This window comes from Crinia signifera, chromosome 19, assembly GCF_055691185.1.
Source record: "Crinia signifera chromosome 19, ASM5569118v1, whole genome shotgun sequence".
In the NCBI taxonomy this organism is placed as follows: Eukaryota; Metazoa; Chordata; class Amphibia; order Anura; family Myobatrachidae; genus Crinia; species Crinia signifera.
In genome coordinates, this window is record NC_139226.1 from 102566662 (window position 1) to 102589999 (window position 23338).

Below are 23338 nucleotides of genomic sequence, written 5' to 3' on the forward strand. Positions count from 1 at the left end.
TCCCGACAGGCATTCACCCTACGTCGGGATCCTGAATGTCAAAACAGCCGGATTCCCGATGGCCACCTACTATTTTCCCTCGTGGGGGTCCACGACCCCCATAGAGGGAGAATAGAATAGGTGGTTCACGTAGCGAGGCACCGTCCCTGCAGCGTGGCGAACGTAGCGGCTTAGTTGCGCTTAGGGGCTTAAGCTGGCCATACATCAGAAAGATCGATCTTAAGATCGATTGCGCTCATGATTGTGTACAATTTTCCTTGAAATCCCCGGCAGTCCTTGGTGGTTTTTGGACACACAATCTACACACAATCGATCATACAATCAATCATACAATCCATCTACTGCATGATTGTGTACACAAGATGTGCACACAATCTGCATACAATCCATCTTACAATCAGTCATACAATCCATCTGCTGATTGATTGTATGATTATGTACATAAGATGTGCACACAATCTGCATACAATCCATCTTACAATCAGTTGAGATTGTATGATTGGGTACAATATCTTTCTGATGTATGGCCACCTTTAGTTGCGCTCACCATGCTGTCTGGGTCCGGCCAGTCGGGATAATGAATGTCTGGATCCCGACTGTCGGACCCCTATACCACACCCGGAAGAGATATAGCGGAACTGTCCGTGCTATTATAGTACATTTACCCCACAGTTCCCCGTCCTAGTATTTATGCAATATCATACTGTATTTCTATGACTGAAGCATACTGGAAGTGTCTACTGGTTGGGTACAGGCTCTTACCTAAGCATTGGTCTGATAACAGAGTCCAGGGAGATTTTAATGTCCAGCTCATATGCACAGGAGAACTCTACATTGATAGTCCTATCCCGTGTAATGATGTTCCCTGTGTTATTTGCACTCTCTATCCACACCGTGTTCTTGTACATTATGTGAGTGCCGTTAGACTAGAAGGCAAAAAACAAAAAGAATTGAAAGTTAATGTGGTTTAGTAGCAGCGACTAAACCGGCAGCTCCAACTGGGATCATAGCGTTGTACCAAGTTCTAGACCTATTCACAGAACAAAGCCATGACTTCTTTCTTGTAAGTTATACTTAGGGGTACATTTACTAAAGCTTTTAAAAGTGTAAAGCGGTGCTGTTGCCCATAGCAACCGATCAGTTCTGTCTATCATTTTCTCGGATGCAATAGAGAAATGAGCTACAATCTGGTTGCTATTGGCAAAATCCCCACTTTTAGAAGCTTTGTAAATATACCCCCTACTGTCTGCAGCATGCTGGGATGTCAATCATGCGTTTACAACCAAAGGTCAGTATATAACATGAGCTGACACTGAGATAATGAAGCCTTGATATAATATAGCAGTCAGTACTGGGCGTTCCTGTACCTGGACGATATTTCCGCAGTTTCCTTTTGTGTTGTTTATTTGAAATGATATGAAGTCTTCTCCCTCAATCCCGGGGCAGTGTCTGTCATTAATCCGGACCCCTTCTCTCTCAAAGCCCAGCTGGAAGAGTTTGCATTTTGATATAGACACTTCCATCTGGGCAGCCTTGCAGGTCACCTCTGCATCGATGATGTCATGGGTGTCTGCACAAACGCAAAATACAACATAGAGGGTCACAAGAAACGTAATACGCGTTTAAAGGCTTCTTTAGATTAAACAAAATAACAAAACAAAACTGTGAACTGCTGCCAGAAGACATGCGGCGGGGATGCCGGGCTGGTCAGAACAGTGATGCCGGTATCCTAATGCAGGGAATCCTGATAGGGTTCCGGTAAGTTTACTTAACTTCCCGCTGTCCCTTTGCCCTAACCCTCCCCATTAGTGCCAAACCCTAACATTTTAGGTCCGCTGCCTAAACCTAACCCTCCCACCCCAAAGCCTAACTCTAACCCCCTTGCTAATTGCCTATCCCTCTCCCCACAGAGTAAACCTAACCTTCCCTCTAACCCCCCTCCCCCTGCAGCCCAACCCTAAGTCCCCTTCTAGTGCCAAAAACTACAATCTGACAAAAATTTTGCTGTCGCTTAGTTTATTTTAATTTAAACTAAAGGTCACAACTGCCTCATATAGTCTATTGGTAAAGAACACCCAGCTACTCATATGGGCCATACCATTCCCATAGACCGGGGGGTCCATGCAGCCACAAAGCTCTCCACCATTGTCCACTTCACAGCTCCTGTTGGGGCAGTCTGCACCTACACAGGGATCTTCAATCACTCCTGCTATAAATGAATAATAACAAGAGATAATATTAGCCTCCTATACAAATACAGATACTGCATTAGAACCTGAGAGTCTTTGTGTAATTGTGCAAAATGAAACATGTACCGCATGGATGCTGGGAAGGATCTGATTGGATCCCTTTGAGTGGGAAATGCTATAAAAATCCCATAGGCTTCTGTTAAGTAACGCCATCTTAATATGGCGTTCTGTATCACATCATGGATCTTGTTATATATGGGAATATGGCCAAAACTCATTTTCTGAGAACCCGCCCTGTGCAAGTCTGTGAAAGAATTGCCAATGCATTGCTATTCGCTCACCATTGAATGGTTTTCACAGTCTGTCCAAATGTGAGTAACTTTGACCCTTCCACAATTGTGCGACAGAATCAGGCTGATCGAGGCCGGTGGTGACATCGCAGCCCCTCCCTAAAAACACCTGCGTTTTCCCTGGTACTCTCAGAAAATGGCCATTCACCACCCACAAGCACTGGCTTCCTGTCCGTCAAGCTTCGTTCACTTTGCGCTTACGCTCCATACGCTATTTCTGTCACTGTTTTGGCTCGCGCATGCGCGATATGATCTGTATGCATGCGTAGCCATTTGATAATCAATAGGATTGCGAATTTGCACAACAGTGATCAACTCTGAATCAGGCCCTTAGTACATCCCATGGTAGGAAATGGTTTTGAGATGCAACATCATTAATGCATCAACTGGTAGTGACTATGGGCCTGATTCAGAGGGCCGCACAATGCCTGTTATGTTTTTTATTTATTTATTTGTTATAGATCAGTGCCAGTATTTATTGGCAGGAGCATTGTACACTGCCAACTCTAGTTTACCATGATATATATAGGGGTCTAGCCTTAGAAAAAGATAAAGTGGACGGGGATAATGTATCAACTAACAGAACTGTAATTTTTCAAACCCAGTCTATAGCATGGCAGTTAAGAACTGATTGGCTGGTACTTTATCTCTCTCCCTGGCTTAGTACATAAATCCCATAGTTATGAAGAACATAATATTATATTTGTATTCTAGAGAATGACCATTATACCCTGAGTAAAGCAGCTAGGATTGGTCAGGGGGTCGCTGTTATGCTGGCCATGTGTCTGATGGGAGCCACAATTCAATTTTCCCGGTCAGTAAATCACCACAATGCACATAATCATCATATCCCCCTGCTGGTAATGAGCACAACCAAAACCAACAGTCAACACTCATACTTACAGCAATTCTCTTTTTCAATCCACTCTGTGCTGAGAATGCCAAATGACCTGCAGGCTTCTCCATAGGCCGCTAATGAGCCACAGAGCTGGATCTTCTTATTGTTGTAGCACCCATCCAGGAAGCAGGACTCATAGAAGGGAACTGGGTCCAGGAGACCATAGCACGGCTGAAAGAAGCCCTTCATGTCCGTCAGTTTCAGGCAATATCCATCACTCTGAAGCTTCTGGATCTGGACATTGTCGCAGGTGGAGGCATACTGAGAGTATTGCAGCTCATTGCAGCTGAAACATCAAATAGTAATGACACTTTTTAACAACCACTAATGGTGACCCACATCTGCATTACAATGGCCAATACCAGCCTGCTCACTCTATCCCCTACTGATGAGACCATAACTAGTAGTCAGTGGGGCAGCTGACTACAGCACGGAGGACTGGTTGGCTGGTTGGTTCTTAGTGGAGATTGAGAAAGAGTCTAGGCTTACACCACTGAGGACATTTATAGAAAGGAGCTATCACTTCTGCGCCTGCCACTGTGTGAAGGTCTTCACTTTTCATATAGTTCTTAACTGGGCTCTCAGTCCAAATTAACATAGATATATGGAGCTTGTCCCAGATCCCTGGTATTCCCATCAGCTGTAATGTTGGCTTCCTGACAGGCATTCCTTGGAGTCCTGACCCCCTCGCTTGTAACATAGAAAGGAATAGGCAAGAGAAGTTGTCAAAAAATGTACCTGAGGGAGATGGGACACGCCACCCTTGAATTTGTATAAGAACATAACAATGATGGTATGCAGAGAGTAATGGAGTATATCACTCCTGAAATAATGGCTAAACAAGACAATCAGACAGACTGTGTACATGGAATGTTGGTTGGCGCCGCACTGACTAATTGTTCAAGCGTGGCCAGCAGACAAGGGGTGAGATGTACTAAGCCTTCACAAATGATTCCATGGAAAGTGATAAACAACCAACCAATCAGCTCAGAACAGTCATTTTTTTAAACACACTGTGACATGACAGTTAGGAGCTGATTGGCTGGTGGTTATCACTCTTGATTTGATCACTTTTCAAGCTTAGTACATCTGGCCCACAGCCTGCTGTCGTAAACTGCTACTGGGTGCTCGAGCAGACCGGAGAGTGGCCAGACTTGTTCTACACCACAGATGGACAACGTGATAATCTGGACGAAGGACCAGTTCAGATGACCTTTCAATGAACAGCATGCCAATGGGCTAAAGAGGCAGCAGGCCTGCCTATGAGCCATCAATATCTGCTGCAAACAGGGGGGTGGGGGGGGGGTAATGCCTCCAGATTGCTCAGGAATTGGACAGTAAATGATTGAAAATGGGTCATGGGGTCTTACACAACCATCATTTCCAGCTGGCATCCCATTTATTTATTAACAGTTTCTTATATAGCGCAGCATATTCCGAGCTTTACAAAAGGAGACAGTGACACAACAAACAGGGTATTTACAGACAGTCAAAAGGTAGGAGGGCCCTGCTCGCAAGCTTACAATCTATCATGATCATGACCTACAAAGCCTCCAACATCTCTACCCCCCCCCCCCTACTAGGTAACACATCCTAGAGTTCTCTCCCCGTCCTGTTGCTTCCCATTAAACACAATTAGAACAAACCTTTTCTGCATGCCGTTCGTTTTCCAGCTTTGTGCCAGTACCACGCTGCTGACCACAGGTTTCCCTCTCAGGGTAACATAATCATCAGTGAGGTCTCCATTGAAGTTGCCGCAGAGCCCACAGACTTTGTTTTGTAGTCGCTCACTGATGGTGATTTTAATGATGTTAAATCCATTGTAATGAATCTGAATGTCAGGGCTTGTGTCAATGACCAAAAATCCCTCATGGCTGTAGATTTTAGTTGACAATCCAGTTACAAATGGGACGGATACTTGTGTTCCATTGACCTGTAATAAAAAGAAACTTTGAATGAGCATGGTGACCACTTACTATGACCAGGCTGGTAATAAGATATCAGCATGTGCATCATAGATGCTAAACAATGTACTGCCCTTCCCTGATATAAGTGCAGTATAACACTGGCTGCTGTCTGTCCAATAATCACTGGGAATACTGGTGAATCACCCCTTGATCATAGACAATAGTGTACAAGTGGGTGGGCCAATGGTACCCAATGATGCAATCGGTGATAAATTGCATCATCGTAGCCCCACCCCCACTCTACAGTGCCTGTTTTCTCAGCAATGTAGAAGAGGGAGCGGAGCTACAATGATGCAATCATACCGTCACGCCCTGGACAGCCCACCTGTGTGCCGGCCACTCCACCTATGCACCAAACATACTGCACCCTCTCTGAGGAGGGTGCAGCCAAGGCAGCTGACAGTAAGAAGAGACAGGCGTTTTACCATGAGGTGGGAGAACTCCGCTTGTGAGAAGTGTAACTAACAATGCAATAGTTTGCAGTATGGAAATTAAATGTAGTACACAAGTTGCATATGTATTGTTTATTCTTATTGGATGGACATGTTATATGAATTAGGTCTTCTAAAGAATATTTTAACACAAATTCCCTGAATACTCAACTGACAGCCACAGAATGAGCTTCTAGCTGTATATGATAATGAGAAAAATGGTGCTAGGCAGGAACTGTTAGTATACAGTATATACATAATACATATACTCAGTGATAAAGTCATGTGACCAAATGTGCTAAGGATATAGGCTATAATTACCTTCTCTTAATGTACCTTTCCAAGCAAAGTCCAGAAAGGATACTCTGCTGTCCAATTGGAGGGGCAGGGCCTAGCTGGCACATCACTGGGCTCCACCCCTGTCATAGCAAAATGCTTTGATTTGTGGGGTTGGGGCTACATGATGCATTATTTAGCTCCACCTCCAAACAGAATAGCAAATCTTTCTTGGGATATCTGGCCACTCTTCAATGGGTGGTGGGCACTACCAAAAATTCTTGAATCTTCCAGTAGGCAAGTATAGCAGCCCCCAATGCCACAACCTATCACCACCCCATCTGTCCTGAGGACCAAGGTCCGAATCACTTACTGTATTTAGAAAACAAGGGAGTTATATAGAAATTCCGGTCATGGTGAAGCTTTTGGAACATACCATGTCTTCTGCAGTCATCCAGTTTAGATTTATTATTATGTGTGTCTGGCATCAATGGTTGAATCGTGTTTAGCTGCTCCTCCCTCTGACACAAAGGCATACAGTAGCTGAGTATCTGACCTCACTGTGGAGGTGAGATAACTACGGGGTAAGAACAGTAACAAGCTCCAAGGCTCTGCAAGTTCTCAGACATGACATCATTATACAGCGCTGAGTATCGATTTCCCAATGTCCAGCTCAGGTGGAAAATCTTGCGCCTACCTAGAGTCAAACTTAATTTATTTTATTTATATTCTACACTTACAGGCTTACTTTAGTGAACTTTAATTAAAATGTACTTACGTAATGATCTGCAAAAGGCTTTTCCTCTATAATGTGACAAACGGTCTTTCACCAATCTGTACTTACGTCTTAAGGCCCCATACAATAGGCCGACTTGTCGTAAGGACAAGTCGGACCCACGCAATTCTCCTGTGAGCCGCCTGGCAGCTCCCCGGGAGGCTCACATACGATTTGGCACTTGATGTGACTGGGGAGCTGCAGCAGGCGGTAAGAAGCAGTGGGGCGGGCGACGGGCGCTGAGTACTAGTGGGTGTTCAGTAGGACGGGCAGCGGCGGGTATTAGAGTTTTAAAATAACCTGTCAAATGACTGGTCGGCCTCTTATTGGCTAAGAGAGAGCACCCTCAGCCAATCAGTGGCCTCCCTTCAGAACGGCCGCTGATTGGCTGAGAGAGCTCTCAGCCAATCAGAGGCCGCCCGTGTCATTTGACAGGTTATTTTAAAATTCTAATAACCGCCGCTACCCGTCCTGCTTAATTATGTCGATGTAAGTCGACATGGACACCATGGGTACCTTGTCCACTTGCCATGCTTCAGGTGGCATGGTGAATTGCTGCGGTCGGCACAATATTCTATTCTCCCTCCATGCCCTAGTGCAGTGGTTCCCAAACTGTGCGCCGCGGCTCCCTGGGGTGCCGCAGCAATGTCACAGGGGTGCCGCGGCTGAAGGCTCTAACCAGGCTGCATATTTTGTACTCCCCCCCCCCCCCCGCCCTCCGCTCCATGGTGTGAGCCTGTCCATTAGCTTGGAATAGCTTGGAGTCTGCGTGCGATGGGGTGGAGGGGGGTTTCATCGGGCACAATGTTCTATGAATACGCACGCTCAGGTGACCGGAATCAGCAGGGGGAGGGAAGCTTGCGGGTGCGAGTGTGCGGCAGCAATATCCAACATGGTCCCGGCGGCTGTGAGTAATGAGCAGAATAGTGCTGTGCAGCCTGCGCTGGGTGGGTTTGTGTGTTTTATAATATAAGTGACTTATACAATGCTATAGGGAGGAAAGGATCAGGCTGGTAATGGGGGGTGGGGTGGGGGGGGGGTCTTGTGCATGGATGTATAGTGCATACAAAAAACTTTTAAGATTGATTCATTTTAGTACAAAAAAACTGATATTTATACAAAGCCTAAGTTTTTCAATCCTAGGATTCAGGTTTGAAAAGGCTGAATCCCGAGATTGGCATCCCAAAAAAAAAAAAAAATGCCCATGCTTCCCCAACATGGTCAGTCCAGTGGGCATCGGAGCTGGGCAGGCAATGCAACCAGGGAGTGGAGCGGAGGTGCCGTCCTGAGCAGGCAGATGGCAGTGGAGCGAGTGGGGTGGGCAGTGCTACCTGCACAGCGTGACCTCTGACATCACGTCACACTGCGCAGAGCTGCACGCTGGGTCGGGAACAGCCAGGCAGCTTCTCAGCGAGTGCCCAGATGCTGCCTGACATTAGACTGCACAGTCTAATCCTGAAATCCCAGTGATTTTGGGGCCAATCCCAGGATTGGTCACCCTAGGATGCAGGTTCAGGTAACCAGGGATGCAATGCATAGGGGTGTATTCATGTACTTTATTCAAAATGATTTGGGATGCTGTTAGCTTGCTAGTAGTTTCCACGCCGATGTTCAGATTCCGCCATCCTGAGATGGCTAATATGAATGCCATGGAGAAGCAGAAAGCAGAGCTTTCCACCCTTTGTGAATCAGAATCACCATACTAAAGTTTGGTGATACAATTTAGCCACAGATCTTCAGTGCCAAAGGAGAAATCGGGAACTAGATACTGTAAATTATCTTATTTTTTTTCTTGGATTGATGTAAATATATTTTTGCAAACAAGTTTTTTACAAATAAGTATTGTTTTGCTGATCTAATACTAATAGCGTTATTTTCACCCAACTACTTTAAAAAGGGGACAGTTTGGTTATTTATTTTGGCTTAAGGGTGCCTTGAAGTAATCATGGAGACTCAAAGGGTGCCTCGAACTGAAAAAGTTTGGGAACCACTGCCCTAGTGGATGGTAGGGTATAAAATACTGCCTGGTTTTGAAAAAAATTGAAAAACTCATGTCGACTTTTTCACTGTCGACCTCCACATTGCTGACCTAATGCTTGTGTCGACCTTCTGATCACGTCAACCTATTTCATGCTTGAAATATCTAGTCATTGCCCGTGTTCTCTATTGAGAACACGGGCAGAGACAGCTTGCTGTGCTGAGCGATCTGAGCGATCTGTGCGATCTGTGCTGAGCAATCTGAGCTGAGCGGTCTGATATGAGCCATCTGTGCTGAGCATTCTGTGCTGAGCGGTCTGAGCGATCTGTGTGGTCTGATCTGAGCGATCTGTGCTGAGCGATCTGTGCTGAGCAATCTGAGCTGAGCGGTCTGATATGAGCCATCTGTGCTGAGCAATCTGTGCTGAGCGGTCTGAGCGATCTGTGCTGAGCGATCTGAGTGGTCTGATCTGAGCGATCTGTGCTGAGCGATCTGAGCGATGCTAGATCGCTCAGCACAAAGCTCCCATCGCAACGTGTGTAGGCCCCATAAGCCCTAAGCCTTAGCTGCATTAATCACTGACCTGGTTCTTATTCTGTGAAGGCGATGGGTCTGCTCTGGGTAGAGGATAACCAGCTTCACGTGACACAGTGCCTTACAAAAGTCTTCATACCCCTGGTGCATTTCTTACAGTCAGCTGCCTAAAATTAAAAATGCATAATAGAAGAAGTTTGTCTCACTGATCTACATAAGACATTCTACACTTTCAGCGTGGAAGAGCAATTATACAAATAACTAATATGTATCTAAGGATAAAATATCCTGATTTTTAGGAAATTCCCTTTTGAAAATGGATAGTAGTGAGCCCTTTAGTAGTGGCGTCCAGCAGTTCGAAACAACACTATGGTGCGATGTTTGTCCAATCTTTTTTCTATGCAGAAATGATTGGCAGTGGACGCCAGTCTTCCTGCGTTGGCACAGTTTTCGGGGTTTTCGCGATACACGGGCCATTATCCTGGCCTAGTCCCTCCGCTGTCACTCTTTCTGTGTGCTTATGGTCAGGAACCTTGTACAGATGTCCTTTGATAATACGGTGCCCTTCCCCAGTCCATCATAGTTCTGATGCCTGTACGATTTCCCCAGAACATTGACAACTGTCAATGTTATAGACGTTGTTGCAGAATGTTGAAGCGTGGGGTTCTATACTGTATTGCCTGACATTGCCCCTGAGGATTTCAATTGGGTCTTCCCTTTTTGCAGCGTCCTGTATATGTTTCTGGCAGGTTTACTTCAAAAACTCCACAGTGTGTGGGTCAACCCCAAATGGTCAACAATGTTGATGTGTTAAAAATGCAGACACAATAAAAAGGTCAACATGGAGATGGTTGACACATTGTTCTGTTTTATGGGTGTCAGATTGTAAGTTTCGGCACCTCATAGTGTACCCCAATAGTGTACTGAGTCCCCCCGCATGTCTCTATTTTACTATCTCTATCGTTGTCCACGTGGATGGTATGAAAAAAAATGCAGAAAGTTCCACAAAAAGTTGCGTTGACCATATGTTTTGTTGACCATTGTCATGTTGACCATTTGAAGCTGTTGACTTTGTGGTCATGTCGACTATATGACCACTGTCATCCTTTGACTTTTGACCTATCATCTGGATGGATGATAGGTCGACAGTGTCTAGGTGGACAGTCAATGGGTTGACCACTATTGGTTGACAGTCAATAGGTTGACGTTTTTCCTGATTTTTTTTTAAAACCGACTGGTTCTTATTTCTCCATCTATATCCCATGCAGTGAGATTCTAATAGTTCCCAAAGCATGGGGAGCGAGCGCTTTACAGTAATTGGGGGCCCATATCGATGAATGTCGACAAAGACACCAAAAACATGAAAAACACGTGTCAATTTTTTCCTGTGTCGACCATTTATATGTAGACCTACTGCTTGTGTTAACCTTTTGCCAATGTCGACCAAGTGCATGACGGCCTTTTTCACGTGTCGACTTATTGCCTGTCGGCCAAAAGTGGTCGAACTATTGACCTAGACACTGTCTATCCACCCCTCATCTAGATACTGTGTCTATACTGTGAAATCTCTGCGTTCTTCAATGGCGGATTCTCCTTGTAACTATCTCATAAAGGCAGGGGCCCTGACAGGTCGGCCAGGCCCCGGTAAAATGGAGGGGGTGTGGTCACTGGGCAGGGCCTCTGGAGAGGCATGGCCACAACCCTGTGAAAAAAAAAAACAGATGTAGAGAGAGTACAGGCTGCCGCTGCAGCTGCCTCTCTCTCCTAAGCTCAGCACACAGCACTGAGCAGCGTGTGCTGAGCTGGGGAGAGAGGCTGTGCTGCAGTGGCAGCCTATGATCTCTCACCCCATTACATGGATCCCTGCAATGGTGGAGGGGGGTGCGGGAGCAGACCCAGCCCCGGGTATAAAGTACCCGCTCCCCTCTTTGTTTATGAAGCAACCTAATGTGTTTGACAATCACCGTGTTCTCCAATCTCCAAGATCACTATAATCCACTTAAAGTAATTCAAGGGGTTCTTGTTAATGTTAGAACAATGACATTTTACGATGAGGTATCAGGCACTAACCAAGATACGTTCTCATCTTCGTCATTATAAATTTTTCCTTCAGATTATCCGGTATGTTCTTAATGCACGTGTTTGTCCTTAAAAATTCACCTTGGCACAACTGATACATTTGTGGCTCCAGTCATCTCAGAGGACTTATGGCCGCTCACTGAACATTGCGAGGTTCAATGTAATTTACTGCTGCGCTATAACAATTGTTGTGGCTGAGATAATGAGGGCCGACAATGGCAAGAAGAAGACGTGTACAATAGGTTTTTGTTCTTAATTGGCAATTTAAAAGTTGTATAATTGTTATATCACCTTGAAAGTGTAGAGAATGTAATATAGATCAGCAAAACAAAATCCTGCTCTTATGCATTATGTATACCCTTATCCTTTCCACCATAATACAAGCTTTTTTTGTACCGAGTCCCGCATTGGGCTTGCTAAATGCTGCAAACAAAGATTATACAGCAAATAGGGTTACACATAATAATAGCATCAACAAAACAGAAACTCATGTGTGTATGGTGCAGCCTTATAAACAGCGCTGCAGCCTTATACAAAATTCTAAGCTTTATTAGTCGCAAGTGTCTGTAACAACAACATTGAACGAATGGCAGATACGTCCTCATATACCTATCGTTTTTGCGACATGACATGTCTGGTGTCACTTATGTGGTGCACAGAGCAGTGACTTAGGGGTAAGTCATTTCTCTGTTGCATTCTAGAAAATGAAAGACAGAATCTGATTGGTTGCAACATCACCTGTTTTAATTGTTAGAAGCTTTAGTAAATTTACGCCTTAGTTTACCATTTTATTCATATCGTAGCCACATACAAAGTCACGTACAATGGCGAATACAATAAGCAACGTTTGGGCCTATTCAATTATCAGGGATTATCCCGTGCGTGAATCGCTGATGTTGGGCTGAACCTCGCAGCAGATGAATATGGCAAAATAGGGGGTTGACAGGAGGAAAAAACAATTGATTCAGCAGTATACAAGGAATCAGTGGTTTCCATGTGGTAATCCCTGATTTTAGGCGCCACAGATTTTATTGAGCTGTTAGCCATGGAATACATCCCACAGCTAATAGAATATGCCCAATAGTGTCAAAAGGTGCCCATACATGGTGTGATGATCGCACATGCACTAAAGGAGAAATGCGGTAAAATCCCCTGTTTTCTGTGTTTTTTTAACTGCATATCCAAATGTCAGGGATTTGGTATGGAAGGGAATGCCAGCAAAAGGCGGTACCCTATTAAAGCCTATGGGCTTCTTTCTGCAGCGCTTTATGAGAAATCTGACATGGATCTTACCCAGCATGCCCTGGGGCCACCTGCGTCAATCTGCACATGTGCAAATTCAGTGGTGGAACTTGCGAGTGGCGGGCCTAGGTGCAAAAATATAACTTTGGCCCCCACCTATACCTCAACCTAAGAAGTCATTGCTGGTCTAGGCAGCAATAGGCCCCTTAGTCCTCAGGGGCCCCGATGCAATGCACCTGCTGCACCAATGATAGTTCCGCCTCTTCGAAGAGGGTCTCCTGGGTTACAGACCCAGAAGTCCAGTGATATTTTATCGGCCACCAACCACCTCCTTTCCCTGAGGAGGAGCCAGCAGTGTAGGGAGAGTCTCTGGGTGAAGCCCCAGGAATGTTGGGCGTGTCCTTGAGTGATAAAAATAGAGGCGTTCTGCATGGACACGCCCCCTTCACAGGAAGTCATGCTCCTTTTCCATTGAAGGAGCATGCACCACTGCTTTAAATAAGAAACATACTTTGTGTGTGGGGGGACACATGGTATGGCTTAGTTGCAAAGTCTAGGGTGCACCTAACAGGGCTGTTTGGCGTATTTTGAGGATAGCTGTATGTGGACACATCTGCCATGCGAATATCATTATTTATACAGAGTGAGTTATGTGAACACTTTACCTTAACGGTGTTGCGATCGCTAATGAGGATCTGCTCTTCGTTGATGTAAAAGTACACAGGCGATATAACAGTCAGGTTTGGGGAGGACCATTTGTCAAAGTTGATGATTAGCTGGAAGGATATATCTGGCAGCTTTTGACAAATTGTAGACAACACAAATGCGCAGTTTGCTGGGAAGCGGAGGAAAGCCCCATCGAAAGTCCTAAAGACTCCGCCTCCTGCGGCAATGCAGTAGGAGCTCTTCTTGCTGAAGCAGCCACGCACTCCATTCCTCAGCGCGCACTCCTCGTCGGACTTACAGTGCCGTGGGTCACACTGGATGAGATTCCTGCCAAAGCAGCGGCAACGCCTGGTGCAGTCACTGTTCCAGAAGAGTTGCTTGGGCTGCAGGCAGAATACAGCAAACACAAGATCCAAAAGAAAATGAAAAACGACTTTTTTTTTAAATTGGATATACAACCAAAGCAAGATGGCTGCACGATTTCATACCACAGTCTCACCTTCTAGGACCTTAGCATTACCATCCTCTGCTGCTAACGTTTACTGTAAATGGATTGCAAATCTGTGCTGCTGTAAACATTTTATTATTTTATAAATGGAACCCTTTGAGTGCCAAGTGAATTTGTCAGAATTGTCAAAATAGCTAAATAAATAGGTGTGAACATTGGCAAGCAAACATTTGTATTCATCATAATGACCTATAATGTGACCTTATATAGGAAATATAATCTTTTATTACTCAACAATTTTTTATTTGAATTTATATAACAATTTTTGCAGATATTTTGAACCTCTCTCACAGAGATGTTGGAACTCAAAGGGGATAATAATCTACTAGAAACAACCATGAAGTCTGCAACAATGTATATACCTAGAATATACCTAGAACTGCTGCTAATAGAGGATGTATCGCACTTGTCATTGCAAGATATGTGAAACATAGTGTTGTAGGTCGTATGAGTCTCACCCCCTTCACCTCGCCGGTACTGACTTCTCAATGCTGCATCTGTGCCATTGAGGAGGTGTAGAGCAGGGGGTGTAGGTCCGCACACTACTTTTCTCTAAACCGTGAATCTAGGTTTTATGAATCCACCTTTTGTATTAATTTATTAGTTAGGTGGGGGTGCTATCTAAGACAACCAAAAATGTACACGAGAAGAAAAGGAAGAAGGAGCGGTTGTATGGTTGGATGCACACCTTTTGATGTATCTGGATATCTTTAATTTTTAATAAACTGATAAAAATGTCCCATGTTTTTCTTTTATTTAGTTGAAACTCAGGGGCATGTAGTATTTAGATAAGGTGAAATAAGAGGTTAAAAGGGGAATTACATACATAGACACATACTATACATTTATTATGTGATGGGGAAAAAGATTTGAAAAATTGGTGCAACAGTGGTGAATTTAAAATGCAGAACCTCTGTTGTGCCGTCAATATTAAGAGATAGATACTGGTTTTATTCACTGTGGTCAATTTTTATAATGCTTTAAATAGCTCCGTTTATTGGTCACAGTGCTCTGGTTCACCGTCAGTGGTTATGGTGTGGCCACTGATTCCTGGTGCAGAGTCCAGGCTACTCTTGAAAAGGAGGTGTGTGTCTGTTACAGTTTTAGAGCTTGAGGAACATACACTCTTATAGTGAAGGTAATTTGTACTGTATCTGATGTCCTCTTATAGGCCCAGTATTAGCAAGAATTACACAATACTTAAATTGCACTCAGATACCTAATTCATAAAGCAGGATGCTTTGATTAGTCATTCTCTGCTATTGTGTATCCACATTAATTGGCACAAAGCCCAGGCTTTTTCTTCAGATAGAAAATATGCTGCTATTTACAAAGCCTGGATAGTGTATATAATTGGCACAAAGCCCAGGCTTTTTCTTCAGATAGAAAATATGCTGCTATTTACAAAGCCTGGATAGTGTATACAATGTTGCAGATAAAATTCAGGACAATGTGTCTAATGTTCTATCACAGCCTGGTATAAGCATCAATATTTATGTTCACAGGTGGTAGAGGCAATGTATATTGTGTCTGATATCCTCTTGTTGGCCCAGTATTGGCCGGAATTACACGGTGATTAAATTATATTCAGATACCTTTGTTCATACAGCAGGATGCTTTGATTAGCATGCACTGCTATTGTGTATTCACATTAATTGGCACAACACCCAGGCTTTTTCTTAAGATAGAGAGTATGTTACTATTTATAGAGCCTGGATGATGTATACAATGTTACAGATGAAGTTCAAGACAATGTGTCTAATACACTATCACTGCCTGGTATAGGCACCAATGTATTTATGTGCACAGGACCAGGTAAAAATTGGGATATCCCTATTTAGGCTGATATCCCTGATGTTTTCTTACTGGGGATTCTTGCTAAGTGGACCCAGATACTAATGCTCCTTAATCTGTCACACACATCCTATCATAATGAAAAGTATTGCAATCTGATTATTTCATAACATCAAATGCGGCACAAACCTTTGAAAAAGCCTTCTTAGTAAGGCGAAACACGTGTCAGTAGTTTTTCCTGTATCCCCAGAACCTCTGTTTGTGCCGCATTTGATGTTATGAAACAATCAGATTGCAATACTTTTCAGTGCATGCTAATCAAAGCATCCTGCTGTATGAACAAAGGTATCTGAATATAATTTAATCACCGTGTAATTCCGGCCAATACTGGGCCAACAAGAGGATATCAGACACAATATAAATTGCCTCTACCACCTGTGAACATAAATATTGATGCTTATACCAGGCTGTGATAGTACATTAGACACATTGTCCTGAATTTTATCTGCAACATTGTATACACTATCCAGGCTTTATAAATAGCAGCATATTTTCCATCTGAAGAAAAAGCCTGGGCTTTGTGCCAATTAATGTGGATACACAAAAGCAGTGCATGACTAATCAAAGCATCCTGCTTTATGAATTAGGTATCTGAGTGCAATTTAAGTATTGTGTAATTCTTGCTAATACTGGGCCTATAAGAGGACATCAGATACAATGCAAATTACCTTCACTATAAGAGTGTATGTTCCTCAAGCTCTAAAACTGTAACAGACACACACCTCCTTTTCAAGAGTAGCCTGGACTCTGCACCAGGAATCAGTGGCCACACAATAACCACTGACGGTGAACCAGAGCACTGTGACCAATAAACGGAGCTATTTAAAGCATTATAAAAATTGACCACAGTGAATAAAACCAGTATCTATCTCTTAATATTGATGGCACAACAGAGGTTCTGCATTTTAAATACACTACTGTTGCACCAATTTTTCAAATCTTTTTTCCCATCACGTAATAAATGTATAGTATGTGTCTATGTATGTAAATCCCCTTTTAACCTCTTATTTAACCTTATCTAAATACTGAATGCCCCTGAGTTTCAAATAAATAAAAGAAAAACAACATGGGACATTTTTATCAGTTTATTAAAAATTAAAGATATCCAGATACATCAAAAGGTGTGCATCCAACCGTACAACCGCTCCTTCTTCCATTGAGGAGGCGGCAAGGTCACAGTGACACTATTCACCACAAAGTGTGTATTCAATCCCTAAGGCCACCACTTCACTGGGGAGGTTTTAGGGCTATGAGATGCTGGTCTGCTAATTCAGGACTTGGGGAGCTCCCTGTAGTTCTGGAGTTTCCCTAACATTCTGGAAGAGAAGGCATGTACGACTGGTGCAGAGGAAGAAGGCCGCAGAACCATGACCATGTGACTAACATTCCAGCTCTGCTAAACCCTGAGCCTGAAGAAACATTAACCATGATTCATACTGACCCACAGTACTTAGATAATCCATACTAGCCCACAGTATTTAGGTAATCCATACTGGCCCACATTATTTAGGTCATCCATACTGGCCCACAGTATTTAGGTCATCCATACTGGCCCACAGTATTTAGGTAATCCATACTGACCTACAGTATTTCGGTCATCCATACTGACCCACAGTATTTAAGTCATCCATACTGACACACAGTACTTAGGTAATCCATACTGGCCCACAGTATTTAGGTCATCCATACTGACCCACAGTATTTAGGTAATCCATACTGACCCACAGTGCTTAGCTCATCCATACTGGCCAACAGTAATTAGCTCATCCATACTGGCCAACAGTAATTAGGTCATCCATACTGGCCCACAGTATTTAGGTCATCCATACTGACCCACAGTATTTCGGTCATCCATACTGACCCACAGTATTTAAGTCATCCATACTGACACACAGTACTTGGGTAATCCATACTGGCCCACAGTATTTAAGTCATCCATACTGACCCACAGTATTTAGGTAATCCATACTGGCCCATAGTAATTAGGTAATCCATACTGACCCACAGTGCTTAGGTCATCCATACTGCCCCACAGTAATTAGCTCATCCCTACTGGCCAACAGTAATTAGGTAATCCATACTGACCCACAGTACTTAGGTCATCCATACTGGCCCACAGTAATTAGCTCATCCATACTGGCCCACAGTGTTTAGGTAATCCATGCTGACCCACAGTATTTAGGTAATCCATACTGACCCACAGTATTTAGGTAATCCATACTGACCCACAGGTGCTAGCAGGAGACTGGTGTAACCACTACAGCGACTATAGGTAGACTCAGGCCTTACATCCAGTATCCTCCCATCTTGTGACATAACATACAGTATTAGCGGAATAAGTGCAGCAAATGTGCCACGGCTATTACATAGTTGTGTGGCCTCGCTGTGGTCCTTTTCTACAATAATAGAAGCTCCAGACTGCCACAGACACATCTACTTCATAACAAACGGCCGCCTTACCTCATAGTATTTGCCGTCAGCGTAGCAGCCACAGTTGTGAGGAAGAATGCAGCTTTTCCCATTCAGCACGTAGCCAGGGTCACACTGGCAGCCCTCCACACAGTAATGGTTACAGTCACTCTTCAGTCGTATGGCAGCACAGCGAGGCTGGCACACACTCACACAGCTCTCATAGTGGCTGTATGCAGGGCAGGTGACATCTGCTCGGAAGACAAGACAGAGGCCACTGGTGAAGGTGTTATGCTACTATAGGACTGTCCCACATTGGGGGGGGGGGGGGGGGGTGTCTATGTACTAAGCCTTGCAGAAAGATAACGTGGAGAGATAAAGTACCAGCCAATCAGCTCCTGACAATTTTCAAACACAACCTGTAACATGACCGTTAAGAGCTGATTAGCTGTTGTTTTAGCTCTTTCCACTGTATCTATCTCCAAGGCTTAGTAAATAGACCCCTCAATTCCTATTTATATACAGTACAGTATAGGGTCCGATAAAACATTATTTGCAAGAAAAGATAAATGTAATGAGGCAACAGGTCTAATGGGAAAGTTGAAACTCTGCACTGCCTGCATTTTTGTTAACACTCCCACTAAACGGTTTTCACCCACAGACGCCTACTTCCACCCTATAGGCTAAGCATGGTTTTGAAGAGTGTTGGGGTCCTGATAATGCATAGCTCCGTCAGTTGCTGATAAATGGCTTTGAACAGTAGGGAGCGGGTCACAATTGCAGTACCATGCCCCAGAATATCAGACACAGTTGCCCCGGGACTATCCAGGTGGGAGTAATTTATATCTACCCCTCTCTCAGCACCCATGATCAAGGCCAAGCTCCAGAATGCTTAGCACCTTGGTATAGTCAGTATCTAAGTAGCCCCTCCCCCCTCCTGAAACCTATTGTTGTAATAAACAGCTGCTTATTTGAGGGGATGTGGCCACACCTTTCTGAACTTGGCCACACCCCTCAGTACCATGGCCCAAAGCCGCTCTCTGTGACCCTGGAGCTATCTAGCTGAACAAAGGCAAATTGATTTGTAGAGCATATCCAGTGCTATTTTGATATTTGATAAATCATCGTAAAATATTTTTTTCTGCTGAATTTTCTTTCTACAAATACTAATATTCAAGTGAATGGTGTAATGTTAGCATTACTGCCTCACAGCGCTGAGGTCATGGGTTCGATTCCCACCATGGCTCTAACTGTGCAGAGTTTGTATATTCTCTATACTTGCGTGGGTTTCCTCTGGGTACTCGGTTTCCTCCCACAATCCAAAAATATACTGGTAGGTTAATTGGCTCCCTGCAAATTAACCCTAGAATATCTGTGTGTGCGTGTACATGTGGTAGGGAACATAGATTGTAAGCTCCACTGGGGCAGGGACTGATGTGAATGTTCAACTATTCTCTGTACAGCGCTGCGGAATATGTGTGCGCTATATAAGAAACTGTTAATAAATAAATAAATAAATAAGTGAAGTCATATTTGGTATAAGTGATGCGATAAAGCTGAGACTTACAGCAAGACGTGTAGTTCCTCCATCCAGTGACAGCAATTCCCTGAGTTTGGCATGTACTTGCATAGTTCTGCAGCCAACTGCATGCCGTTTGCACAGCCCCTCCATCAATGCACGAGTCAAATAGGCAATTTTTGAAGAAAAATCTGGGATTGACCTTACTATGGCACTTGGCAAACACACTGTTCCTGTTGGGAATGAAGCTGCAGAGCTGCTGGGCCTTCCAGAAACCATCCACCTTTGTGCAGGTGGGACATCTATCCCCGCAGCCAACTTGGCAGAATGCATCTCTCTTCACCCAGCTGTGGCCAAACTCGTTGACATTCATACTTATGAAGCCACTGGAGGTCTGCAGGTCATCTTCCATATTGCCGTTGTACCTCCCGCACAGGCCATATGTGCTGTTCTGCATGTAGCGTGGTATTGTCACAGAGAGGAACGTCTTCCAGTCATAGACAACCTTCAGGCCAAACTCCGTCTCAATGACGATGTGAAAACCAAAGGCAAAAATATTCACTTTCCCATGGCCCAGCTTCAGAGGCAAGTACAGTCTTTCATTATTCACCTGATGAAACAAGGAACAATCATATATTGGATGATATCATAATAGGCTGTGATGTCACCTGTGATGACTTACATATGCTTAGGTTGCTACGTTTGCCATGCTTCCGGCTCGGCACACTATTATATTCTTCCTTCACACTGTATTGGATGATGGTAGGGTATGAAATACCGCCTGTCGGCACAATATTTTGTCATGTTGACCCTTTCCATGATGACCCTTTGACCATGTCAAACTTTTAACCATGTCGACCTTTGGACTGTCGACCATTTGATCCTGTCGAACTTTTGCATGTTGACCTTTGGATCATGTTCACCTTTTGACCCTGTCGACCTTTTTATTGTCAACCTTTAGCCCCTTTCGACATTTTGACTGTTGACCTTTTGACCCTGTCGACCTTTTGACTGTCGATCAATAGTGGTCGACCTTTTGACTGTCGATCAATAGTGGTCGACCTTATGACTGTCAACCCAGAGTCAATCTATCATGAGTCCGGATACCCATTTGACGACCACCCATTGCCACCATTATGTGAGCCATCAGAGAACTGCCCAGCTCTAAGGTTGCTCAGAAAGACCAGTTGTCAAGACCAGGGAATCTGCGTCTGATGCCTCCATTTTCAAAGCCACCTACCAACTGCGCCTCCAATGCATGCAGCCTGTCATTCAGCTCTACACAGCAACCAGAACTGCAGCACATGCACAAAGAGAAAGTCAATGAAGACCAAATCATAAGTGCGCCCGGGTCTGAATCAGGCCTAGTATTTTTTAGGGTTCTCAAAATATAATATATAATTATATAATAATAATAATAATAATAGTTAATTAGTGCAACTTGGAAAGATACTATTCAGACAGCCTATTGCTGAGACAGCTATCACTTAAGCTGTGGACACACAGTGCACTTTGCATATCACATAGTACTGTGCTATGCAGCACCGGATACCGATGTGCAGCCCTGCAGGATCGGAATCAAACGCAGCACCGTCTATTTCTACTATCTCGGAACAAGAGCAATGCTGCTCAATGCAGCATGGCCCCCGCTCCCCCCTCTGCACCTTCCCTCCCTCCCTGCTAGCCGCTGCCAGCAACCCGCCAATATTGATTCGATATTGGCAGCCGCAACATCAGCTCATGTGTCCACAGCTTTATTTTTATAATTGAATAATATGGTCAGAACTGATAGAATGACCAGAGGATCGCTCCAATGTTTAGAAATAAAGCTGGTAACCCAGAAAGATTTATGGCATCAGGAACCACGGTGATGCCGGCATTGGCATTTGCATGCACACTGGCTGATAACGGAAGCAACAAGTGGCGGTGTGGGGGTTTGGGGTTTCAACATGCAGTAGGTTGATTGGGTCAAAAAAGTCAACAGGTTGACATGAGAGGTAGACACCACAAAAGGTTGACACAAAATATTTCCAATCGTAGCCCACATGGATGGTAAATTATGAACAAGTTAAAAAATTTACGAAAAACAAAAGCCCCAACATCACTTGTCCACCACTGTCTTATAGACAATTTATACATGTAGACTATTTGAACCTGTTGACCTTAAGCACTGTCAACCTTTTACATTTCGACATATTGACCATGTTGCAACCTTTTACCTGTGTTTACCTGTTTGCTAGGCTGCGAGTATTCGCAACCTAGCGAAAAAGTCTGAAATCAGACACAGAAGTAAGTACGCACAAATCTACAGTCCAGACGTCACAGCCATACTTACATACAGTAATGTTTCTAATAACTAGACATTTGTAGTTGCGAGTTAGTGCAGGGCCGGACTGGCCATCTGGCACTTCTGGCAAATGCCAGAGGGGCCGATGGGCAGGTGGGATGATTTCTTTGTGTAAGGTGGAGGCTCCTCCTCCCGATCGGCACACAGAGAGAGCCGCTGGACTCATGGCAGGTCTGGCAGCTCTCTCTGTGCGCCACTGAGGTCCAGGAGAGAGGGGACCTCAGCTTGCATGACGATATTCCCCTCTCTCCTGCAAGCTGGGAGATGCAGCGCGCACATGTGCACTCATATGTGCGTGTCACGCGCATGCACAAATGCCAGGGCTGATTTGGCTACCCAGTCCGTCTCTGAGTTAGTGTATGATTACATAATGGTAGTAAGGTAATGGATAAAAAGATCATTTTAGTGCCCCCCCCCGCCGCCGCCCCGCCAAGCACCCCCAATCCCCTGCCACCCCGCCGCCCATGCAAACCCCCCCCCCCCAATCCCCCGCCGCCCATGCAAAACCCCCCCCATCCCCTGCAGCCTTACCTATAGCGCTGGTCCCGGCGGTTCCGTTCTTCTTCTGCTGAGGACCACCACAAAATGGCCGCCCCCATGCAGCAGACAGTTTCAGAGAACTGTGTGCTATATGGGGGCAGCCATTTTGTGGTGGTCCTCAGCAGAAGAAGAACGGAGCCGCCGGGACCAGCGAGATAGGTAAGTCTGCGGGGGATTGGGGGTGTGTAACTATAGCACCGCAGCCCCCGGCGCCCCCACATGCACAGCGCCCCCCCCGCGGTGGCGGGGGCTGCGGTGCTATAGTTACGCCGCTGCTTATTATATGTGCAATATTAGTAGTAATGGGTTTGGCTCAGATACAACCTTCCAACAAGAGGCAATGGTTCCTTTTATCACAAATAAGATTTATGCAACTAAAACAAACGTTAGCACTGGAAATCCACCAGGCCAGTCCACTGAGGAGGATGAATAGCATCATTGGAATAGGCTACCAGACATGTCTGAAGTCACCTCTTTGGCTACAGGGGTAATTCAGTCCTGAGTGCATGATTACTGATACACGGCACATGCATACGGTTTGCAGTACGCATGCGCAACGCTGGCCAGTGACGAAATCCTGCTACTAATTCTATAAGCACGCCGTTCACAAGGAGATCGACAGGAAGTAGGCGTGTGGGGGTGTAAACCGGCCGGTTAGTAGGAGTGCTAAGAAAAATGTTGGGTGTGCATGAAAAAATGCTGGGAAATTGCAGGGGTGCCTGAGCGTTACTGGGGGTGGGAGTGTGTGTGACATCAGCAAGAGGCCAGATATTCCT

General features: G+C 44.7%; 1 protein-coding gene across 1 annotated transcript in view; it reads right to left on the reverse strand.

Annotated features, from left to right (window-relative positions):
* The window catches only part of TECTA (tectorin alpha), a 124706-nt gene that overhangs the window by 30710 nt on the left and 70658 nt on the right, over nucleotides 1-23338 (reverse strand). The window contains exons 11-18 of the mRNA XM_083163049.1: nucleotides 19724-20285; nucleotides 18208-18407; nucleotides 13385-13768; nucleotides 5084-5370; nucleotides 3443-3723; nucleotides 2099-2209; nucleotides 1368-1570; nucleotides 763-926 (exon numbers count right to left, since the gene is read on the reverse strand). Of these exons, the coding sequence (XP_083019175.1) occupies nucleotides 763-926; nucleotides 1368-1570; nucleotides 2099-2209; nucleotides 3443-3723; nucleotides 5084-5370; nucleotides 13385-13768; nucleotides 18208-18407; nucleotides 19724-20285 (2192 nt within the window). The remainder of the gene's footprint in view (nucleotides 1-762; nucleotides 927-1367; nucleotides 1571-2098; nucleotides 2210-3442; nucleotides 3724-5083; nucleotides 5371-13384; nucleotides 13769-18207; nucleotides 18408-19723; nucleotides 20286-23338) is intronic.